This window comes from Haliotis cracherodii, unplaced genomic scaffold, assembly GCF_022045235.1.
Source record: "Haliotis cracherodii isolate W230 unplaced genomic scaffold, xgHalCrac1.p SCAF_5, whole genome shotgun sequence".
Lineage (NCBI taxonomy): Eukaryota > Metazoa > Mollusca > Gastropoda > Lepetellida > Haliotidae > Haliotis > Haliotis cracherodii.
Genome location: NW_027266308.1, coordinates 13,975,579 through 13,996,308, shown reverse-complemented (window position 1 = coordinate 13,996,308; position 20,730 = coordinate 13,975,579). Strand labels below are relative to the sequence as shown.

At 40.1% G+C, this 20,730-nt stretch overlaps 1 protein-coding gene across 1 annotated transcript; it reads left to right on the top strand.

The window, feature by feature from the left end:
• Positions 1-11,617: 11,617 nt before the first annotated feature.
• LOC139444064 (uncharacterized) lies at positions 11,618-16,994 on the top strand. Its single transcript, XM_071224969.1, has 4 exons — positions 11,618-11,710; positions 14,151-14,285; positions 15,402-15,513; positions 16,894-16,994. The coding sequence occupies exons 1-4, from the start codon at positions 11,668-11,670 to the stop codon at positions 16,898-16,900; spliced, it is 297 nt and encodes a 98-aa protein (XP_071081070.1). The 5' UTR covers positions 11,618-11,667; the 3' UTR covers positions 16,901-16,994.
• Positions 16,995-20,730: the final 3,736 nt, after the last annotated feature.

The window sequence follows — 20,730 nt, the reverse complement described above, 5'->3', positions numbered from 1 at the left end:
CTGCGAAGGGGGCTGTTCCTTCCGTTTCCTCTTCGTGGCCGCTCTTGTCCCACGCGTCGGCCGCTTCCTCATTGGTTTTCCTCTTTCCCTGACATGCTGCGAAACACTAAAGTATATGCAGGAACACGAGGAAAAAACAGTTTGCCTGTAATGGCCGACAAAAGCGAAAGGCAGAGGGGAATTCCTTCACATTAAAGGTTTACTTCAGTTATCTCCCTTTGCCATGCTACTAATGTATAACTTGAATAATATCATGTGAGCTGGCCTGTAATGCAAAATTATAGCTTGTAGACCCGAGTAACCTCCCTTAGCCTGCAACATAAATACTATAGTGCACAAATTCAATGATGGGTCACCTCTCCCAGGATTGCCCAACTGAAATAAACCATTTTATCCTGTAAAGTTAAAAAACTGATTATAGTTGTGTGTCAAGTATTCTTAAAGTATGAGACGTTGATTATGACATAACTGTAAACCCAGAAGCGAAAATGTATTGCTGGAATAGTGTTGAGTATAGAATGAAACAAAGATGCTATCACTGGGTGCAAAAATATATATTCACAATTTGGCCTATGTCCTACATTTTATGAATACAGAAATACAGGTGCCTTTACAATGGCTGACAGTTTACATATTTTCCTCTGACATATACATGTAAACCTAGAAACCGTTGATGAGTATTTCCAATTTTAAGCAGAAAGGATGCAATATTACAAACTCATAAAGGTCTTTTTGTTAATACATTCAAACCCTTTTCTAATATTCCTGCTCTGTGTGAACGTTGAGTTATTCACTCACCTACTGGTTCCTGGATGTCAATCAACGTCTGTACGACTCTGTGCCGACATAATAACTTCAAAAGCGTTAACATTGTGTACAACGTGTTAAATCATTTCTTTTACCCAGTGTAACCAAACGGGCCATACCATATACTAAAAAAATGTCCCCTCGTACTTTTTCATTTCAGCAGACGCTATCTTGTTTAGCAGATGTAATCGATCACATGACAAGTAAGCGATTTCTGATTGGTTGTCATAAGTCAACGTTTGTTCACGCATCAAATATCAGTTGATAAAGACGTAAATTGGCGTGGTAATAGTATAGTGACTGTGTCTATACCTTGTGTCACCAAAACACGTATTTCCAAACGCAGCTGGTTGCCCCTGTACATGTGAATCCTCCTCTACCTGGAGGCACGGGTGGCCAAGTCGCCTAAAGTGCCGCGATTTCCTGTTCAAAGTTGCGTCCTTTGGACACGCCAGAAACCTATGATTGTGGGTTCGAATCCCGGTTCGCCCCGATGATGTTTCTAGGTTTGCCAGCACCATACCCGTGCATGTGGGTTTCAACGAAGTTGTAAACGTGGAGAAGTGGAGACCTGCATCACTTCGGGCTTTCCTCCCACATTAAGCTGACACGCCGTGATATAACTGGAATAATGTTAAAAGCGGCGTTAAACCCAACTCACTCACTCACTCCTCGTAAGCCTCGGAAACCTCGCTTTGCTTCAAACGTCTCTCAAAGTCTTGGTCTGCGTTCGTCTCGACGTCAGTTCATAAAACGTCAACGCCAGACAAAAGCAAGTCTCGATTATCCGACGAAATTGATTCTATTGGGTTAAAATTCAAAATAGAGGACATTACAACATTACATTCCATAAGCAATCATTTCGTGTAAGAGTGCCTCATTAAAAGTGTACACAAGCTGTGCTTTATTTGGCCCATCTGTTTCTTAAAGAGTACTTGTCACTTTAAAGTATCAGCAATTGCGCAGACTTGAAGTGAAAACGTTAGTTTCCTTAAAATGTCATATATTGTTATAACTTTCTTATAAACGTAGCCCTTTAAAACCTTTTTAATATTGGCCCAGCTGTTATGTCATTGTCTTGTAAGACATTTAGTGATCAAGTAAAAGCGGTAAAACCGGATCATGACCCAACTTCATCACGGTGGAATTTTACTTCTTGGTCCCTGCATGAAATATACTGAACAACAAAAGTTCCTGTGACATTGAATAAGATTTAATGCAAAGTTATGTTTTTTACCAAATCTGAAACAATTTCGGTTTGCAACATAAATATGACTCCTGTAAGTGTTCAAATGGTTTAATTTGCCATACTGGCTTCAGTGAGAGAGTGAGTTGAGTTTAACGCCGCTTTTAACAATATTCCAGTTATATCACGGCGTGTCAGCTTAATATGGGAGGAAAGCCCGAAGTGATTCAGGTCTCAGACGTTTACCACTTCGGTGAAACCCACGAGCACGGGTATGGTCCTGACAAACCTAGAAACATAATCGGGGCGAATCGGAATTCGAACCTACAATCATAGGATTCTAGCGTGCCAAAGGAACGCAACTCTGCACAGCGAATCGCGGCGCCTTAGACGACTGGGCCACCCGTGCCCCCCATACTGGTTTCAGAACATTGCGTGATTTCATAAAAAAAACATGAACATGCCAAAATGTCAATTTACAAATCAATAGCGTGTGTGTTCACCACTGGTTGCGATGCAAGCAACACGTCTTCGTCTCATGGAATGAACCAGGCGTCGCACAAAGTCCTGTGTGATATCTGTCCATATCTGCTGGAGCATGTTTCGAAGTTCCTGGAGTGTCTGCGGAACACGTGGTTGACGTCGAAGGCGCCGATCCATCATTCTCATCCCACATGTGCTCGATTGGTGAGAGATCAGGGGAGTGAGCCGGCCAGGGGATGACATTCACATTGTTTTGTTCAAGAGAATCCTGAACAAGTCGAGCAATATGAGGCCGGGCGTTGTCATGTTGAAAGGTAATGCCTGGGCCATGACGACACAAACACGGTAGAACAACAGGGCCGATGATCTCCCCGTGGTAGCGCTGATCATTGAGATTTCCCTCTACCACTATCAAACGGGTCCTCTGTCTTGCTGTAATCCAACCCCATACAATAACGCTGCCGCCCCCGAACCGATCTTCTTCCATGACACAATGATTGATGTAACGTTCACCTCGACGTCGGTACACTCGAATCCGTCCATCGTTGTGGCTGAGGTGAAAACGAGACTCGTCAGGGAATAGAACTTGTCCCCACTGCATGGCCGTCCAGCGTAGACGCTGTCTGCACCACTGTAGACGTGCTTGACGGTGGTTTCCTGTCAAAATGGGACGTCTGGCGGGTCTTCTGGCGACAATTCCTGCACATCTGAGACGTACGATTTGTGAAGATGTTCGTCGAAGGCCAGGGATGCTTCTTGCAGTCACTGTTGCTAGCTGGAATGGATTTGGTAGGTGTGTTGTTCGAATCCAGTTGTCTTGTCTATTATTGGTTACGTGTGGCCTGCCACTCCGAGGATGGTCTCTGACTGCATTCGTCTGTTGCCAACGTTGCCATAAAAACCAAATGGTGTTTCTGTGGAGGTTAAATTGTCGTTGACTCGATCCTGCTTCAAGCATACCAATGGATCATAGATGCTCATTTTCGGACAGGCGTGGCATTTCGTAATGTTGAATAATTGCGTAATTTTGTTGTTTTTCTGAGTGATTGTTGTCAGCACAATGCTAAACAAAATGGATTCCCGTCAACGAACATGTTTTTTATACCCATTCTTGGGTAGTGAAATGCATGGGGCTTGCATAAAAGTCAACTTTTGCATGGAATGCATGCTTTTCTGTAGCAGTTGCGTTTTTGTGACTTGATTCCATACATGTACTACAATATTGAAAAACAAACTTTACTTGTTTGTAAAATATACTAAAATATTGGTGTCACAGGAACTTTTGTTGAGAATATTATGTGTTGAACGATTGAAAACAAGCAAGAAAGTGTAGGAAGAAAGCGGGAAAATATTTCCGCAAACTTCCTACAGTTCATAACTTTGATAAATATCACCACTAGCATTCTCCTTCCTCATAAATAAATTATCATCGTATGTATCAAAGCATGTAAAATAGGGTATACAGCTGTTTCGTGATATTCAATATTTAATTATTGATGTTTGCAGAATAATAAAATCAGATGATATCATTCTTGTATCCGACACAGTTCCAGGGCCCATTTGCACAAAGCAATCTTAGCGCTACGACTATTGTAAGCCTATATTAAAGTATGGGAGTAACGATCAGAGAGAGAGAGAGAGAGAGAGAGAGAGACACACAGAGAGAGAGACACAGAGAGAGAGAGAGAGATTATACATGACATACCGAAGATTATACATAATTAATCAAACGTATTCACACAAAATCATATTACGTGTACATACAATACAAGACAGTAGCACCAGTGTCATGCCATCAGCACCAAAGAAAAATTACAACAAATGTTCTTGATCTTGTAATTCCAACTGGACATAGGTTTCAACATCAAGCAGATCAATAAAAGTTGAAAACAGTTCATTTCTTTCCTGCAGTAGAGCTTCACAATGTAATATGATGTGATCATCATAATCAAAGACATGCTTGTTACACAATAAACAGTCCCTGGAAGTTTTGTTTCGTGATGAAACTCTTAACACAAAAGTTTGACTTGACTTTTTTTCTGGGTACAGATATGCTAGTTGCTATAATATATGGTGAGTAAGCTTTGTGTTTATAAGCATGTAGCTTGAAAGACCAGTATTGACAGAAACTTTTCTGCGCCACATATTTTCTTCATATTCATGAATGGTTTTATTAACCTGTTGTTTCCAGTTTCTCTTTGTAGGAAATACACCAGAGCTTACATATGTACAAAGGTTGTTTCGTTGGTTATACTTGTTAAGAACTGATAATAAATCTCCAGATACAGATTTAGGATTAGTTGGATTTGCAATGAATGCACAAAAAGATGTTTAACAAATTTGTTACAGGTAAGGTTAAATAAGCGGCCAAGCAGCTGAAGTATACACTTGTCGATATAGCCGATCATTGTCCAAAGCCAAAGATTAGCAATGGTGGATTCTGATTGAGATCTTTTATCAAGTCCTTGTACAGTTCGCGCGAAATAGCGTTTAGTATTTTCAATGACATTAATGTTTGACCCTTAATATGAAAGAACAGTTCGCAGCCCTAAGAACTTTGTTTTTAATATCATTCTTAACCAGATTTTTACACTGGTAGCTGGATGTAGCTCAGAACTGTTGAGTCCCATAGATTTTAACGAATTAATACTTTGTCTTGCTTTTGGGCAACATTTTTCAATACTTGATTTACATGACAGGTTATGTGTTAGTAGTATGCCACCATACATGACAGAGTCAGAGGTTGTTATATCTATATCACCAAGTTTGCAGTTAATATCTAAACCCTTTTGTTTTGTCTTAGAGAAGACAATAACATTACTTTTTGAAGGGTTATACGTTAGTCGCCACTTTGAGGCATATGAATGTACTGTATCAAGTGCTTTCTGTAGCCCTCGTGGTGAGGTGCTCACAAGAGTTGTGTCGTCTGCAAGCAAAACATTTGGAATATCTAGACCAAATACACAAATACCACTATTTGCTTGTCTAAGGGCTGTTATAAGGTCATTAATGAAGACTACGAAGAACCAAGCAGAGAGAACACTTCCTTGTCCGACACCTTGTCTTACATGGTATATATCTGACTGTTCACCCTGATAAGTAACAAAAGCATGGCTATTTGTATAGCTATGGTGTAATAACTTCCATGTATTTCCTCTGATACCCATTTGGTGTAATTTATGAAAAAGGCAGTCCTGCCATATTCTGTCGAAAGCCTTTTCATTGTCTAAGAAAGCAGCATATACTGTAGAATCTCGGTGTATGTAAAATTCAATACTTTCAATAAGGGTAAAAACGGACATTGTTGCCCCATGTTCTTTCCTAAAGCCGAACTGGAAACCATCTTTCTCTTTAATCATTTTTAGTTCAAGGCGCTTAACAATAAGTTTTTCAAACAGCTTTCCAATGCATGAACTTAAGGTTATACCTCTATAGTTTCGAGGATCCGATTTGTCATTCTTACCCTTGTATATAGGAATGACCATTCCTAGTCTATGATTAAAAGGAATGTATTGTAGTCTTGACATAGCATTAAACAGGTACACAGATATCAAGGATTCACCCCCGTGAATTATATGCTCGTTTGTAACTTTATCAGGCCCAGGGGACTTGTTTCTACTCAGTGTTTTTACAGTTTCATTTACTTCTACAGTAGAAAATTGTCTTTCTAGTTCCTCATCATGTGCCCCTATATCTTTGTGAATACGTTCTAGGGAAGAAGAAATTTCTTTTAGAAAATTTTCATCAAAAGTGTCTGAGAAATATGGCTGAGCTAGATCAGAGTAATATTTTCTCCACAATCTACAAATGTCCGAGGGTGTTGTGACACTCTCTCCCTCATAGTTGAGTTTTGTTAAATCTGTAGTTTGTGACCTTTGCTTTCTTACAGTTTTGTAAAAGGAATGTATATCAAGTTCAGATTATTTTTCTATTTCTGTAAGGACTTCCTTCCTTTTACCTTTTTTGCATTTGCGATAAAGGCGTATAAAACACCTTTTTTCATTTTTGTAAGATATACGTTCGTTTGAATCTTTATCTCTCGATTTACCATTTTGAATCCAAGCTCTTCGAGCCACCCTCATACGATAGAGTGCGTTATCAAGACCATCTTGTCTCTTTAAGAAAGGGCTTAAACACACTTTGTGGGATACATTTGCTACCTGCATGTATAAGAATTTCATTTATGATGTCACATTGGTTTTCTAAATTTTGTGGATCTAAGGAGTGAGGATCTGGATTGCCATCATATGCACATTTAATAAATCTATCAACTTCTGCTTGAAACATAGAAATATAAGTCTTATTTGCTTTTTCCCACTTAGGGATAACTCGCTTTATATTTTTATCGTGGCTAGTTAGACCTTCTTGTGATATAGAAATATGACAAGGAAAGTGATCAGATAGTTCATAAGGACAGCTTGCTATAATGTAACAGTCTGTAATGAAGTTCCGTAGCCATGACGGTACAAGAATATAGTCTATAAGGCTTCGTGACGTGTATCTTTTGATCTGCATGTATATCCTGGTCCTCCGAATTGTATCATATTTACTGCATGTAATAGATGTCTATTTTCTATAACATTTCTAAGTAGCTTATCCCGTGCTGTTAGATTGGACTTACAAACATCAGCCTTTAAATCACCCAAGATAAAAACTGTTCCTAACTCACACAGATTATCATATATATCCATGAGTTCATCAAGGGCATTACAGTATACAGAGTTTAACACATTTGTAGATGGTAGTCGACTGGCTATTACATAAACATCACAGTAGCCTGTTTGTGACGATTTATCACTTATTGCATAATCCGAGCTTATAGCTATTGGAATAGATTTCCACTTGGTGTGGGTATTAGATAAAATAGCTAACCCATCTGACCCTCGTGCAAAACTCGCATTTGGGGGTAAAGCTCTGTATGTGATTAAATTTAGGTTTTGAAATGATCTTAAGCAGTCTACTTTATCAGACGATAGCCGGTGCTCTTGTACGGCAACAAGGTCAACTGGCATTGATAAGGTGTTACGAATATAATCTGTACCATAGATGACCCCACGTACATTCCATGTTACATAAAAGACCCCTGATGTAAGTTCAAGTAATTTTAAATCTTGGCATTATCTTTTTACATAATATCTGACATGCAAATACCACATATTCTGTGGTGGTGAAAAATAGGGCATGCATATTTGGTTCACAAGATATTGTACATCTAATTGCCTGGAAGAGATGTTTGAAAGTAGGCCCCCCGATTCCAATATCTATTGTCTGTGGAGAAGGCGGTTGATACCTTTTTCATATATTATTGTTATATGTGTAAGACATTGACATAATTGACCGTATCCACTTAAATGTTTATTAAATGCAGTGTACTTAGATAACCGTGGATACAAATATTACGCACCAAGCATACACCATATGCCATTTTCGCAAGGCATTGGTTGTGTACTATTTGGTTCATTTATTAAGTCTTTCGATGCTGATGGTGTTGATATGTCGTTTCAAGTTTCGACATTTACTATACGTATAGAGAGAAAACAAACTGTTGGAACCAGACACTTATCTTGCATGTATAGTGAGTGAGTAGGGTTAAACGCCGCTTTCAACGATATTCCAGTTATATCACGGCGTGTCAGCTTAATGTGGGAGGAAAGCCCGAAGTGATGCAGGTATCAGACGTTTACCACTTCGGTGAAACCAACGAACACGGGTATGGTGCTGACAAACCTAGAAACATAATCGGGGCGAACCGGGATTCGAACCCTCAATCATAGGTTTCTGGCGTGTCCAAGGGACGCAACTCTGCACAGCGAATAGCGGCGCCATACATACATACATACATACATACATACATACATACATACATACATACATACATACATACATACATACATACATACACTTTTTCTCACTTCATAACTTTGACATTCATATTTACAAAAGTATCTCAATAACCTTACACCGTTGGAAGACAGAAGCGTTCTAAATTTATAGATATTCGGATTATGGCGATACATTTCAGGTAGATAGGTGTCTTATGTGCTTATAGGAGTTACATATTAAAATAAAATGATATTCATCTTCTATCCCTAGATTACAAAGGGGACATAAACGTTAACTTATATCAATCGCCGACCATCTCCTTTCGTTAACAACCCCGATCTCAGTCTCATCAACATGTTGCGTTGTTTTTCTATATGTTAAAAGGGTGAGGTACTTCTCTGGTTCGATTAGGCTTTGAAATTCTTTTATATGTCATGTCTTGAACTATTTTCTACAGCACCATTCCATGACTGATGATACATATCAATTGCAACCTTTTTACACGGTCTAAGAAAAGTAAATGTATCTCCAACACACAGAGCAATCCATGCAAATCCAAATGCATGTGAAAACAATAACGTGCGTACAGTAGAGGTATGGGTTTGGTATCCACAATTACCATAGTACAAAAGAAACGTGTCATAGGCTTTCTTAGGAATTCCATCATTACCTCTCCGCAAATTGTCTCCCTTTATGCATGTCGGAAAGTGTAAGCAAGTATTTCATACGCCATTTTGCATTTATGCATAACGGATATCGGCCACATTCTCCGTATAGAATTACATTTAGGTGTTTGACGACCAACGTTGAGAAATGTCTTGCAAGCAATAAACTGGACAGGTTCAGTCTTTTCAAATCTATTTGTACCCCACGCCTAGAGCCATATAATAGAATAGGCTGTATTTGGGTGTTGAATATCCCAAAATACACCGATGGGTCCACCATACTAAGTTTATACAACTAATGGTTCGATTAGGCTTTTAAACTCCTCATATATGTCTCTAAATGAATCTCAGTTGTTATTTGTTGGCAGTGTGTGGTTATTGTGTTCTTCTCCAACAAGAATTCGCCGCCGGATAGCCGACCAGCCTTAGGGCCCAGTCACACATTCAGGATTTTTACTGCTGTCCTGGATAGGACCATTCCCGATTAAAATTTGTCAAAAGTCTGATCAAGATCCTGTGATTCGTGGTGGGAAATTCACAAACAATCAGATATTGTTCAGGAAGCGTCCCGATTCAGCCGTTTCCATCCGAATTCGTCCCCAATCTCCCGTCCTCAATCCGAATCTGATCCGATTTGCATCTTCCGCATGGTAAAAAACGACAGAGATAAGAGAGTGACCAGACAGTGAACCGACAAAAACGTTCGCATACGGCAAGATCTGGACGCAATCTGGACTCAATCGACAAGAAACGTCAATGAACAATTCACGACAGCGTCCCCATCCAGAGGACACCGTCAAGACAACACAGGACATTGTTACTATTTTGATCCGATACAGCAGAATCTCTCACGACATAGTCACGATTGTAATCCGACTAGACAAAATCGGCTGCGTTTCCCGAATGTTACAGGACGCACCATACTGCCGTGAGTGCATGGCCGACCTCGCTGGACCTTGCCTGATCAGTAGGACTCTCTTACGAACCTATACGACTGCGTTCAGACAGTGATAGGGCATTCCAGATCATTGAGGATAGTAATCCGACTTTTTCACTTTTCGTGTCGTAGCCTGTCTGATCTCAAACGGGAGCCATAATCGGCACTGTGTGAACCTGGCCTTAACTAGCCTGTGACTTTAGCGATATCCATATCATAAGAAGAGAGCTTAGGTATGGCTACTTCTTTGTCAATGAAAGGTTCGGTTAGGCATATTATTTCGAACGTTTATATATATACATGTACCATAAACTCAAAATCACTGATTTTTGTTGCAAAACCTTCAATATTCCAAATTATAAGTTTGAGTGAGTGAGTGAGTGAGTTTGGTTTAACGCCGCTTTTAACAGTATTCCAGTTATATCACGGCATGTCAGCTTAATGTGGGAGGAAAGCCCGAAGTGATGAAGGTCTCAGAGGTTTACCACTTCGGTGAAACCCACGAGCACGGGTATGGTTTTGACAAACCTAGAAGCATAATCGGGGCGAACCAGGATTCGAACCCACAATCATAGGTTTCTGGCGTGCCCAAGGGACGCAACTCTGCACAGCGAATCGCGGCGACTTAGACGACTGGGCCACACGTGCCCCCCTTATAAGTTTGAAGTCTGAAGGAAAACTGGAACGTTTTGCACCTGAAATTTATTCAAAGTCAGGTCCATGGGCCAGGCCGTCTCCCCAGCTTCTATCCGTCGTATCACTGCAGCCAAGGTCAACGGGTGGGGTGGTAGCAGGTCGAGTCTGTTGCACAGGGGCGCGGGGGGTAGTTGGTGCTGGTCTAGCCCGGAGGTATCTTCGTCTCAGATCTAGTCTTGAGTTGTTTTCGGGGCGGCCGGGTAGCCTTGTGGTTAAAGCATTCACTCGTCACGCCGAAGACCCGGGTTCGATTCCCGACTTGCGTATAATGTGTGAAGCCCATTTCTGATGTAATTTAAAGCACATCTGGACATGCGGAATTATACAGTTTCATTGAACACATTTAACTGTGTCTTGGGTATATTTTGAGGTGCAAGACATATCTAAAATCAAAAATTATTTCTGAGGGATTCTTTAACGGAGAACTTGAAATCATACGCGCATTTTGATTGGTTTGTCGTATTTTCGCATATAACATTCATCGATAGGGGGGCGAGTCTTCTTGCAGATTACGGAAAGGGGCGAGTGGTGATGAATGTGCGTCAATATCCCTGCATATGGCACCCTGCTCATGGCTAACTCCATTAAGATCATTAGCATGTCTGATATTGCGTTTTCTAGAGACGTACACTTATTGTAAGGTCAGTGAGAGGGGTTTGATTGCATTCATTTCGTTAAACAAAGACTGTCTAAAGGGGGGGGGGGGGGGGGGGGGTGTTCGAAAGTATGTTCCTAAATGTTTTGTCATTCGAGTTTCCAAACGATTCTCAAACTGTGGGTTGGAATGCCATTCCTTTTTAAATAATATTTTACAAACGAGAGCTCCAATGCAAATTATCAGGTAAATACACATCTCAAAAACCTCTTTAATACGTCTCTTTTAAATATAATCTTCATCGTGTCTTCAACTCACAAACCATTAACACACAATGGGCAGATATCTGTGTGTATCTCTGCATACCTATTTGACCAGCTGTCCAGATAGCTGTCATTCCCATTTATATCACTGCCCCAGTTTCTCTGCCCTACCTTCACTTCCAGCACTTCACTTCTAGCTTGAAGCTGAAACCATGAGGTGTCTTATTATCGCAGCCCTTGGTCTGGTTACTTTAGGTAGGCCTTCACGTTTACTTTAAAATAACTGTATCTTAATTTTCATAATGTTTACAAACATTTTTTTCTGCAAATTGTGCTTTGTAGAGCAGCACTAGCTTACCCTTTTTGCGAACACCCGGTATCATCACCGGTGTTCAATTATCCATTCATATAAATTTCAACACTAATTTGCTTTGTACGTGCAATGGTATCTGTTTTGGAATAGATATTCTCTATTGTTGATGTTTTATCTATTTACCAAAGTACGGCCGAAAAATCGTGAAAGTTATATATTTCCTTGTAGCTATCTATATGACTATCCATGTAGCTATTTATATTTACTTAACATAAACTGTTCTCAAGTACCAGTGTTAGTGATTAGAAGTGAAATTAATTAGTTATAAAGGATGACGAAATGTCATTGATAGTATCGATACAAATATTATGAAACATTACCGTTCGTCATCATTGTGTGCCGACAATGCGCCTTGTTTGAATAGACATGTGAGAGTCCATTGAGAACATTGTCAGACAATCAGCGTTACCCCGCTTAATTATGGGAAGGAATATGTACATGCGTTATAAAGTTTTTACCACTACAACAGTGAAGCTATATCTGAATCACTATTACAATAGTGGAGTAAACTATGGTTATAACGAACTCAAAGGGACCACTCAGTTTAGTTCGTTATAACCGTAGTTCGTTAAAATCATATATACAGCATATATATAGCAAATGTTTGGACAAAATATAAGTTCGTTAAATCCGTCAGTTCGTTATAAGCGTGTTCGTTATAAACGTATAGGTATACAGTATTATATCAATAGCAATAGTGTTTTAACCACTGCAATACTATTGTATCAGTACAGTGCCCCTATAGTCACCCCTATTGACCATGATGTTGGGGAACGGCGTACTGTCTCGTACCACCCAGGGAAACATTCAGTTTGCGGAAACAGTATGGGGAATTTGATAAACCGTTGGCAATGAATATCCAACCAATATTTCGACCAACAATGTGTTTCAAACTCGATTTTGACATATGAATGGTTGTCAAGCGTATGTTGGTTGCTTTCAGTCAATCAGATACTGCGTAATATGGCGTCAACCTTTGAAGGGAATGAAGACAGGCTATACAACAACACGCCTTTGAAGTGTGAAGCCGCCTATGCAATAAAGTCACATTGCAAGTTGTAGCAGGATCACGAGGGATCTATTCTGCCTCTCAGAAATCCACGTGCAGCCTGTTTTGCTCTTGGCGGGGTATAAGATATTTATTCCCGGCTTAGAAAGTTATTGTTATTACCCCACAAGGCGGGTTACACAGTATTTTATCAAGATCACGTGGACCAATCACATCCTCATCACTCTGACATGGAGGTATAATACGTGGTTTTATGCGTCCCGCGTTAGCCACGTTCGTGGTATAAAACTTGACACGGGACGCATAAAACCACATATCATACCTCCCTCGTGATACTGCTACAACGAATTTACCTTACCGACATGTTTTAATAGGACATTGTGAAAGGATTAAACCTAACTCAAAATTGATAGAAAACAGCTGTTCGATTGCTTTTACTGACTCTGTTACATGTAGATTCCCAAATTGAAACAATATGTTAACCCAGAAATCTGTACGTAAAGGAACTTAGTGTGAAACCAACAAACAACCAACAAGCGGTATACAATCAACAAATGTACTATAACATAAACTAGGTTTACAAATCAAAACAATTACTACACAGCAATTACATTGGCAGTACACAATAGAGCGATAGTACAATACTCAATGACAGTATATAATATGATGGCAGTGGTCAGTATCAAATGAAAAAATACAGTAGTGATAGCACTAGTCAGTGGTAATATATATATATACCCAGCAGTGACGGTGGTCAAGCTTCCATTATGGGTTAGGATGATGAGCGATCCTCATTAGGAAGCTGGTTCCGATAAGATAAAATTGCATAAAAGATTCAGTAAACACGCTATTGTTGTCCCCTTATATACTACCACCGAGACAGTGCCCTCGCTAGTCCTTCAGCATTAGAACATTAAAGTATTTTCCATAACATACTATCACCGTCCTGGGTTATACCGGACTGGCAGTTTACACACCACACTGGCATCTAACTTCTTGGCGACTGATCACTTTCTAAACACAATACAATGACCGTCTACGGAATCTCGACAGAAACAATGTCACACATTAACAATCATTGTTGAACAATAAATACACTGTCATATTAGGAAATAGCGAGGTATACGGAATTTATTCCTCCTCTCAGAAATCCACATGTCTTGTATTGTTCGTGGCGGGATATGAGGGATTTATGTCCCCGATAAAGAAATTGGTTCCCTCCAATGTGGGATACATAGTATTTTATCAAGATCACGTGAACCAGTCAGATCTCATCATTCTGACATGGAGGTTATGATAAATGTTTTTTGTAGCCCTGGTTGATGCCGAGGGATGCCAAGGCCATGATACCAGCACCTGCAGGCATGAAAGCTGCGACGCCCTCTCGACTTTGGCTTGTGTGAGGGGAACCTGCACGTGCCTGGTGTCCAGCTGTGGAACCCATCCAGGTATAGTGATTTACATCTCATTTGTGTTTGATATCTCATTTGTGTTTAATATCTCATTTGTGATTAACAACTTATTTGTGTTTAACATCTCATTTGTGATTAACATGTTCTTTGTGTTTAACATCTCACTTGTGTTTAACATCTCGTTTTTGTTTAATATATCCTTTGTGTTTAGCATGTTCTTTGTGTTTAACATCTCATTTGTGATTAACATGTTCTTTGTGTTTAACATCCCATTTGTGTTTAACACCTCATTTGTGTTTAATATCTCACTTGTGTTTAACATTTTATTTGTGTTTAATATATCATTTGTGTTTAATATCTCACTCCTGTCTCATTTACTGCCGGACCTGCCTTACCGTCTCTTTAAAACAATTATGTAAAGGGACTTCACATTTACCGATTTGTATTGAGGTCTGCTACAAAATGGCGTCGGCATTTAAGAGAAGTGTTTGCGTGTGTGTTTGTTTGATACCGCCCTATATGGACTATAGCTCTGTAAATAACTGAGTCTGTTCTAGACAATCCGGTGACTGACATCATGAGCATCAATCCGCGCAATTGGGATACGATGACATGAAGTCAACCAAATCCTCAAGCCTTGTGCGTTTAGTCGCTTCTTATGACAACCTCAGATTGCTGGGAACCTTTATTCTTACCCGGATATTTATCGTGTGTAAACATTAGTTGGCAAACTTTTAAGGAGATTATGTTTGCAAAGTAATGTTGCCCGTGTGAGGCCGTCTTAGAGTAAGTGAGGAACATGCATTGAGAATACTTATGTGTATTTGTTTTGGGTTTTTTGTTTGTTTGTTTGTTTGTTTTTTGTTTAACGACGCACTCAGCAATATTCCAGATATATGATGGCGGTCTGTAAATAATCGAGTCTGGATCAGACAATCCAGTCATTGACATCGATCCACGCAATTGAGATCGATGACATGCATCAACCAAGTCAGCGAGCTTGACCCCCCAATCCCATTAGTCGCTTCTTACGACACGGGTCTTTTTCTGTTAATATATACACGCCCTCGTATACACGTAATTAAATGCCCCGATTGGTAATTGCTTTGAATATTACCTGCTTCCAAGTGATATCCACTTCTCGTTTGATAGAGGGATGCCATACAACAGCCAATCACTGCAGACACTATGCTAGCCAACATAACTGCCCATGTGACCACTCCTGGCACTGCATCGACAGCAGTTGCCAGTGCGGGTATCCCAGGTAACATTTCTGTCGGCATACCTATCCATCAATCCATCATCCGTTCATCCATCATCAATCCCCCACCAACCATACATCTATCCATCCACCTTTCCATCGTCCATCCATCAACCCGGTCACCAACTCCCTTGATCAGCAATGATATATCTGTCCATCCATCATCCGTTCCCACATCCATCCATCCGTCCATCTACCCACCTACCCATCCATCACCCGTTCCCACATCCATCCATCCGTCCATCTACCCACCTACCAATCCATCTGTCCATCCATCACCCGTTTCCACATCCATCCATCCGTCCATCTAGCCACCTACCAATCCATCTGTCCATCCATCACCCGTTCCAACATCCATCCATCCGTCCATCTACCCACCTACATATCCATCTGTCCATCCATCACCCGTTCCCACATCCATCCATCCGTCCATCTAGCCACCTCCCAATCCATCTGTCACCGGTTCCCACATCTATCAACCGATCCATCAATCAACCATCCTCCCATCCATCATCCACTATTCCCCACCATTCATCCGTCCATCTACACACCCACTCAACTGTCCATCCTCCAATCCAGGCATCAATCATCATCATCATCATCATCATCATCATAATCATCATCATCATCATCATCCGGGGCAGTCGGGTAGCCTAGTGGTTAAAGCGTTCGCTCGTCACGCCGAAGACACAGGACGGGTGCAATGTGTGATGCCTATTTCTGGTGTCCCCCGCCATGATATTGCTGGAATATTGCTAAAAGTGGCGTAAAAACCATACTCACTCACACACGCATCATCATCATCCATCAGTCCGGCCACACCCTCCTCCGTCCACATAATCATCTCCTCCATCTATAAATCATTAAAATGTACCTCTGTCTAAAAGGAACCAAACACACAAAAATGAAGCAACAAATCAGTGTGACGTTAATGACAATAGCATAACTATAATGACAAATACATGTAATGCATAAACTTCCACATTTGAAATACTTTACTATCCCCACATCTCAATAGTCAGAAAAAGATCATATATATTATGTAATTCATGATGAAATACTATATTTATCGGAAAATATGTAAACAATCTTAAAGGAGATTACAGTAAACTATAAATATGGGATAAAATCATTTATAAAGCATTTAAGACAAGTATCTAGAAGACACTAATTCGAAAGGCAATATTAGCGACAAAAAGTTTAAGGGACAACTTTAAATCTGCTTCAGTGGAATTGTGGTTTTAAGAATACGACCATGAAGATCAGAGGTAATAAATAAAAAATGTGTCTTTTCATGTTGATCCATAAGAATATTATTTGACAAGAAAAGTCAAATATCCTCTTTCATATGCATGATCCAAACATCTGACCCTTGTGTTTCAGCACCTAAAGGTAGACATCTGGATTAAGTACACGTGGTCCTCGGGGTGATGGCGATATTTCACGTTCTTGGAGACATCATTCATAAACTCAGTTCTACTGCCTCTTGTCGTTTTGATTCATTTAAGTAGCATACAACCCTGACGGGTAAAATATAACTCGTGACGGATCGACCATTAAATTTTCATACGTTACGTGTGGTGGTGAAGCAAAGGTGTATACCTCAAAACCACTCGCACAATTAAAATGGATCACACAACAATCTAACTGCAGTTGAAAAGAGTTTATTAATTCCACACTAAGAATAATTCATTGCCCGCAATACTGGCTTACATAATAATAACAAAGGGCATCCTAGCAATGATGTCGGCAAAGCAATATGGAATTTTTAAAACACAAAGTGACCACATACATGTATATCTTGCTGCCCATGATAGCGTTACAAGCCCATCTGGTTTATCCTGCATTATAACCCTACGACAGGTTTATTCTCTTGTTGGTTGTCAAGTCTCTTCAAAACGTGTCAAACCCACTTCGTAGGTTTTCCCTCCTGAAGACCCTGGGCCATGGGTTTGCCATTGATACTTTTGTGGTGTTTCTTCAGAATGTACCTCGTTTGAAATATACAATGTATTTTATATCGCTACAGCACTTACTTGAGGAAATATGCGGAATGGTTTTACTTCTATTTAATTGGGACGAACATCCAAACGTCGTACAAACGCCAGCAAGGGATATTTTACGTCCGTTTCCTATAAAGGTTCATAGAAAGTGGAAACATAAAACTGATGATAAGTGTTGTTCAGATTTTTCTTTCGGATCATAAGTCAGATAATACATCCCCCTCTGGTTTTGTTGAGAATGTAATCAAAGACCGAAAGTTTCAACACAAAAACTGTTTTCTGGACATTCCTTCCACATTAAGCTGGGATATAACGGGAATACTGTTCAAAGCGGCGTCAAACGAGCATACTACAGAATAAATAGGTGAGGTAAGGTGAAATGGGATTTAATATTGCCTACAAAAGTATCGCACTTACATAATGACGCGCATGCACACAGGGCAGGGTAAAAACAAGTACCATCTTTTGTGGTTTGACGCAGTCGGGACCGATCCATCGACTTTCCGTTCTCTAGGCACAAGCTCTATCTGCTAGACGATGGAGGAAGTCACAGTATTAATGGAAACCAGAGGCTGGATGTATGTTTATCATATGTTAATAATGGCTGATGATGTGAAAGGGACTTTGATGATTGTATTAGCCTTTATACAGATACGGTCGGTGGCGATCCCATGCTGTCGTATGCTGTGTCGTAAGCGGTTACTATGTGGATTGGGTGGTCACGATGCCACTGTATCCTGGCGGCTTGGGACGTTGTTCATAATGTTAATCTTTGGTTTTGTCCATCCATCTTTGGAATCGAAACGTGATGTTCCGTGTGCCGAAAGAACGCTAATACTACTATTAAAACACCGTCCACAATGACCCAACGATGTCGTCGGTGATACATTAAAGTGCACATGTTATATGACCTCAAACATCAGGTCATAGCATAGTCCATCTGCTCAGGTGTCAACGACTGATACAATCAAGGATTATTCACTAATGTGAATCACACACGATTGACGGCCTTAAAGGATATACCATACACAACATACCCATTACACGAGCAAACTTAAAATATTTTTTTTATCTTTCTCTTTAAATACCACAATCTGATCAGGTATGATAATACGTCCTAGGGTCGCCAGGGACATGCCACGGTGACGTCAGCTGATATAGCGGAGTTTGATCTCAACAGCCATGAAGTTCCTTGTGCTCGGAGTGTCTGTTATCCTCGCTTTTGGTGTGTAACTTAAGATTTTAGAAGTATGAATAAGTACAATTCATCCACATTGTATATCATACACCCTAAAAAGTAAAACAATGTGAACAATAAATTTCGTAATCTTGTGATCGCTCGTCACACCAAAGGCTCAGGTTCGATTCCCCATGTGGTAAAAAAGTGTGAAGCTATCTGGTGTCTCCATTACTGGAAAATTGAAAAAAGAACTAACTCAATCAATCATTCCCTCACCAAACAGGAATTCCACAGGAAATGAGTCCTTTGTTTGAATAAACCTCATTTGCTGATTAATATTCTATAAGGTTTAAGTCAAATACGTATTATTGCACTGGAACATCGGGATTTTCCTGTTCGAAGCATATAATTGTCACATCAAAGTGTTTCAATTATGTGTTATGCCTAAAGGGCGACGTGTGTGGTATACGAAAGGTTTTCTTTATAATCACGATACTTGACCTCAACGTGACTTCTGTGTGGAAGTTGATGACGTGTAGACTTTATCAAGGTGTTCATGCGACAGATAACAAACACTGCAAGACAGGAAAGTAACCTGTCCTTTTATTAAAGAACCTGTTATATTTACGAACGAATTTGAACTTGCAATTTAATAAGTGTCAAGTCTGTATATTTAAGTGAAACCCGGATATCATCCACGAAAGTTTCAACAAAGGTATAATCTTTCGAAAATATTTGTAAAATATAAAATAAGTTTTTTTTTAATTTTAAAGAAATTTCTTGACAGTAAGGTAGTGGGGTAAAATTAGTAAACGAAGCGTTCAAAGTAAATATTTATTCGCCTTACCATATCGATCGACAGTGGAGGTTTTTTTCTTTTTTGTTTTTTATTTTGGTTATTTAAACAAATTCGATAAGTATACGTACAAACACACACACACACATTCACACACATGCACATCGCTATATAAGTAAATGATTTTGAACGCGACGCTAAACCTTATTTCACCTCGCACTAATCAATAAATGAGATCCCCTTTCATAAATACATATTTTGTCTTAATTTCCCAGGGGTCGTCAGCAGCGAACGGTGCAGCGGCAGTGACGCCAACACCTGCTCCCGAGAGAAGTGCGACACCAACTACCAGCTATCATGCGTCAATGACGAGTGCACCTGCCACGTCTCTGCTTGCTTCACCGGCCAACGTGAGGCGCTGTGGATACTACTGGACAGATACTCTTTTTTTACAATACGACGAAACCTCTTAACTCGAATCCATTGTCTCGATATATCGTTTGAGACAACATTCCCCTATTTGACCCCTGTAGAATCGTTATTGGCTCTTTGATTCTTTTTTTCTCGGTACTACAGCATTGCTATTTGGCCCATATAATACCATATAATCACTCACTCACTCACTCACTCACCCTCGGTGCTACGCGTAACTCGATGTGTGTTCGACTTCGAGTTATTGAAGTCTCTCTGTTTCTCTGGGTTACTTCTACTATGCATATTCCAGACTGAGTGGAGAATGTTGTTTGAAGCCATAGTCCGTGAGCTATGTCACTGTGAGGGGGCACGGGTGGCCCAGTCGTCTAAGGCGCCGCGATTCGCAGTGCAGAGTTGCGTCCCTTGGGCACGCCAGAAACCTATGATTTTGGATTCGAATCCCGGTTCGCCCCGATTATGTTTCTAGATTTGTCAGCACCATACCCGTGCTCGTGGATTTCACAGAAGTGGTAAACGTATGAGACCTGCATCACTTCGGGCTTTCCTCCCACATTAAGCTGACACACCGTGATATAACTGGAATAATGTTAAAAGAGCCGTTAAACCCACTCTAAAGCAGCCTTGTTGGATTTTTTGGGTGGCCCCATATCTTTAACTATTTGGAATGTCATAACCTACGACTGTACTAAGTTTCATGTTTTCACTATAAAGTACGCATTTTTTCACGAAACGGCTGCTCTACCATCACTCGTAAACACAACCTTATGATTAAGTTGGAAACTTTAAATAGAGATTTCCATTGATTA

What these genes read in the sequence shown, in the direction of transcription:
- LOC139444064 (XM_071224969.1), top strand. Translation starts at nt 11,668, where the DNA reads ATGAGGTGTCTTATTATCGCAGCCCTTGGTCTGGTTACTTTAG. An exon ending in CCTTGGTCTGGTTACTTTAG is followed by an intron (nt 11,711 to 14,150) that starts GTAGGCCTTCAC and finishes TGTTTTTTGTAG; the next exon opens with CCCTGGTTGATGCCGAGGGA. An exon ending in CAGCTGTGGAACCCATCCAG is followed by an intron (nt 14,286 to 15,401) that starts GTATAGTGATTT and finishes CTCGTTTGATAG; the next exon opens with AGGGATGCCATACAACAGCC.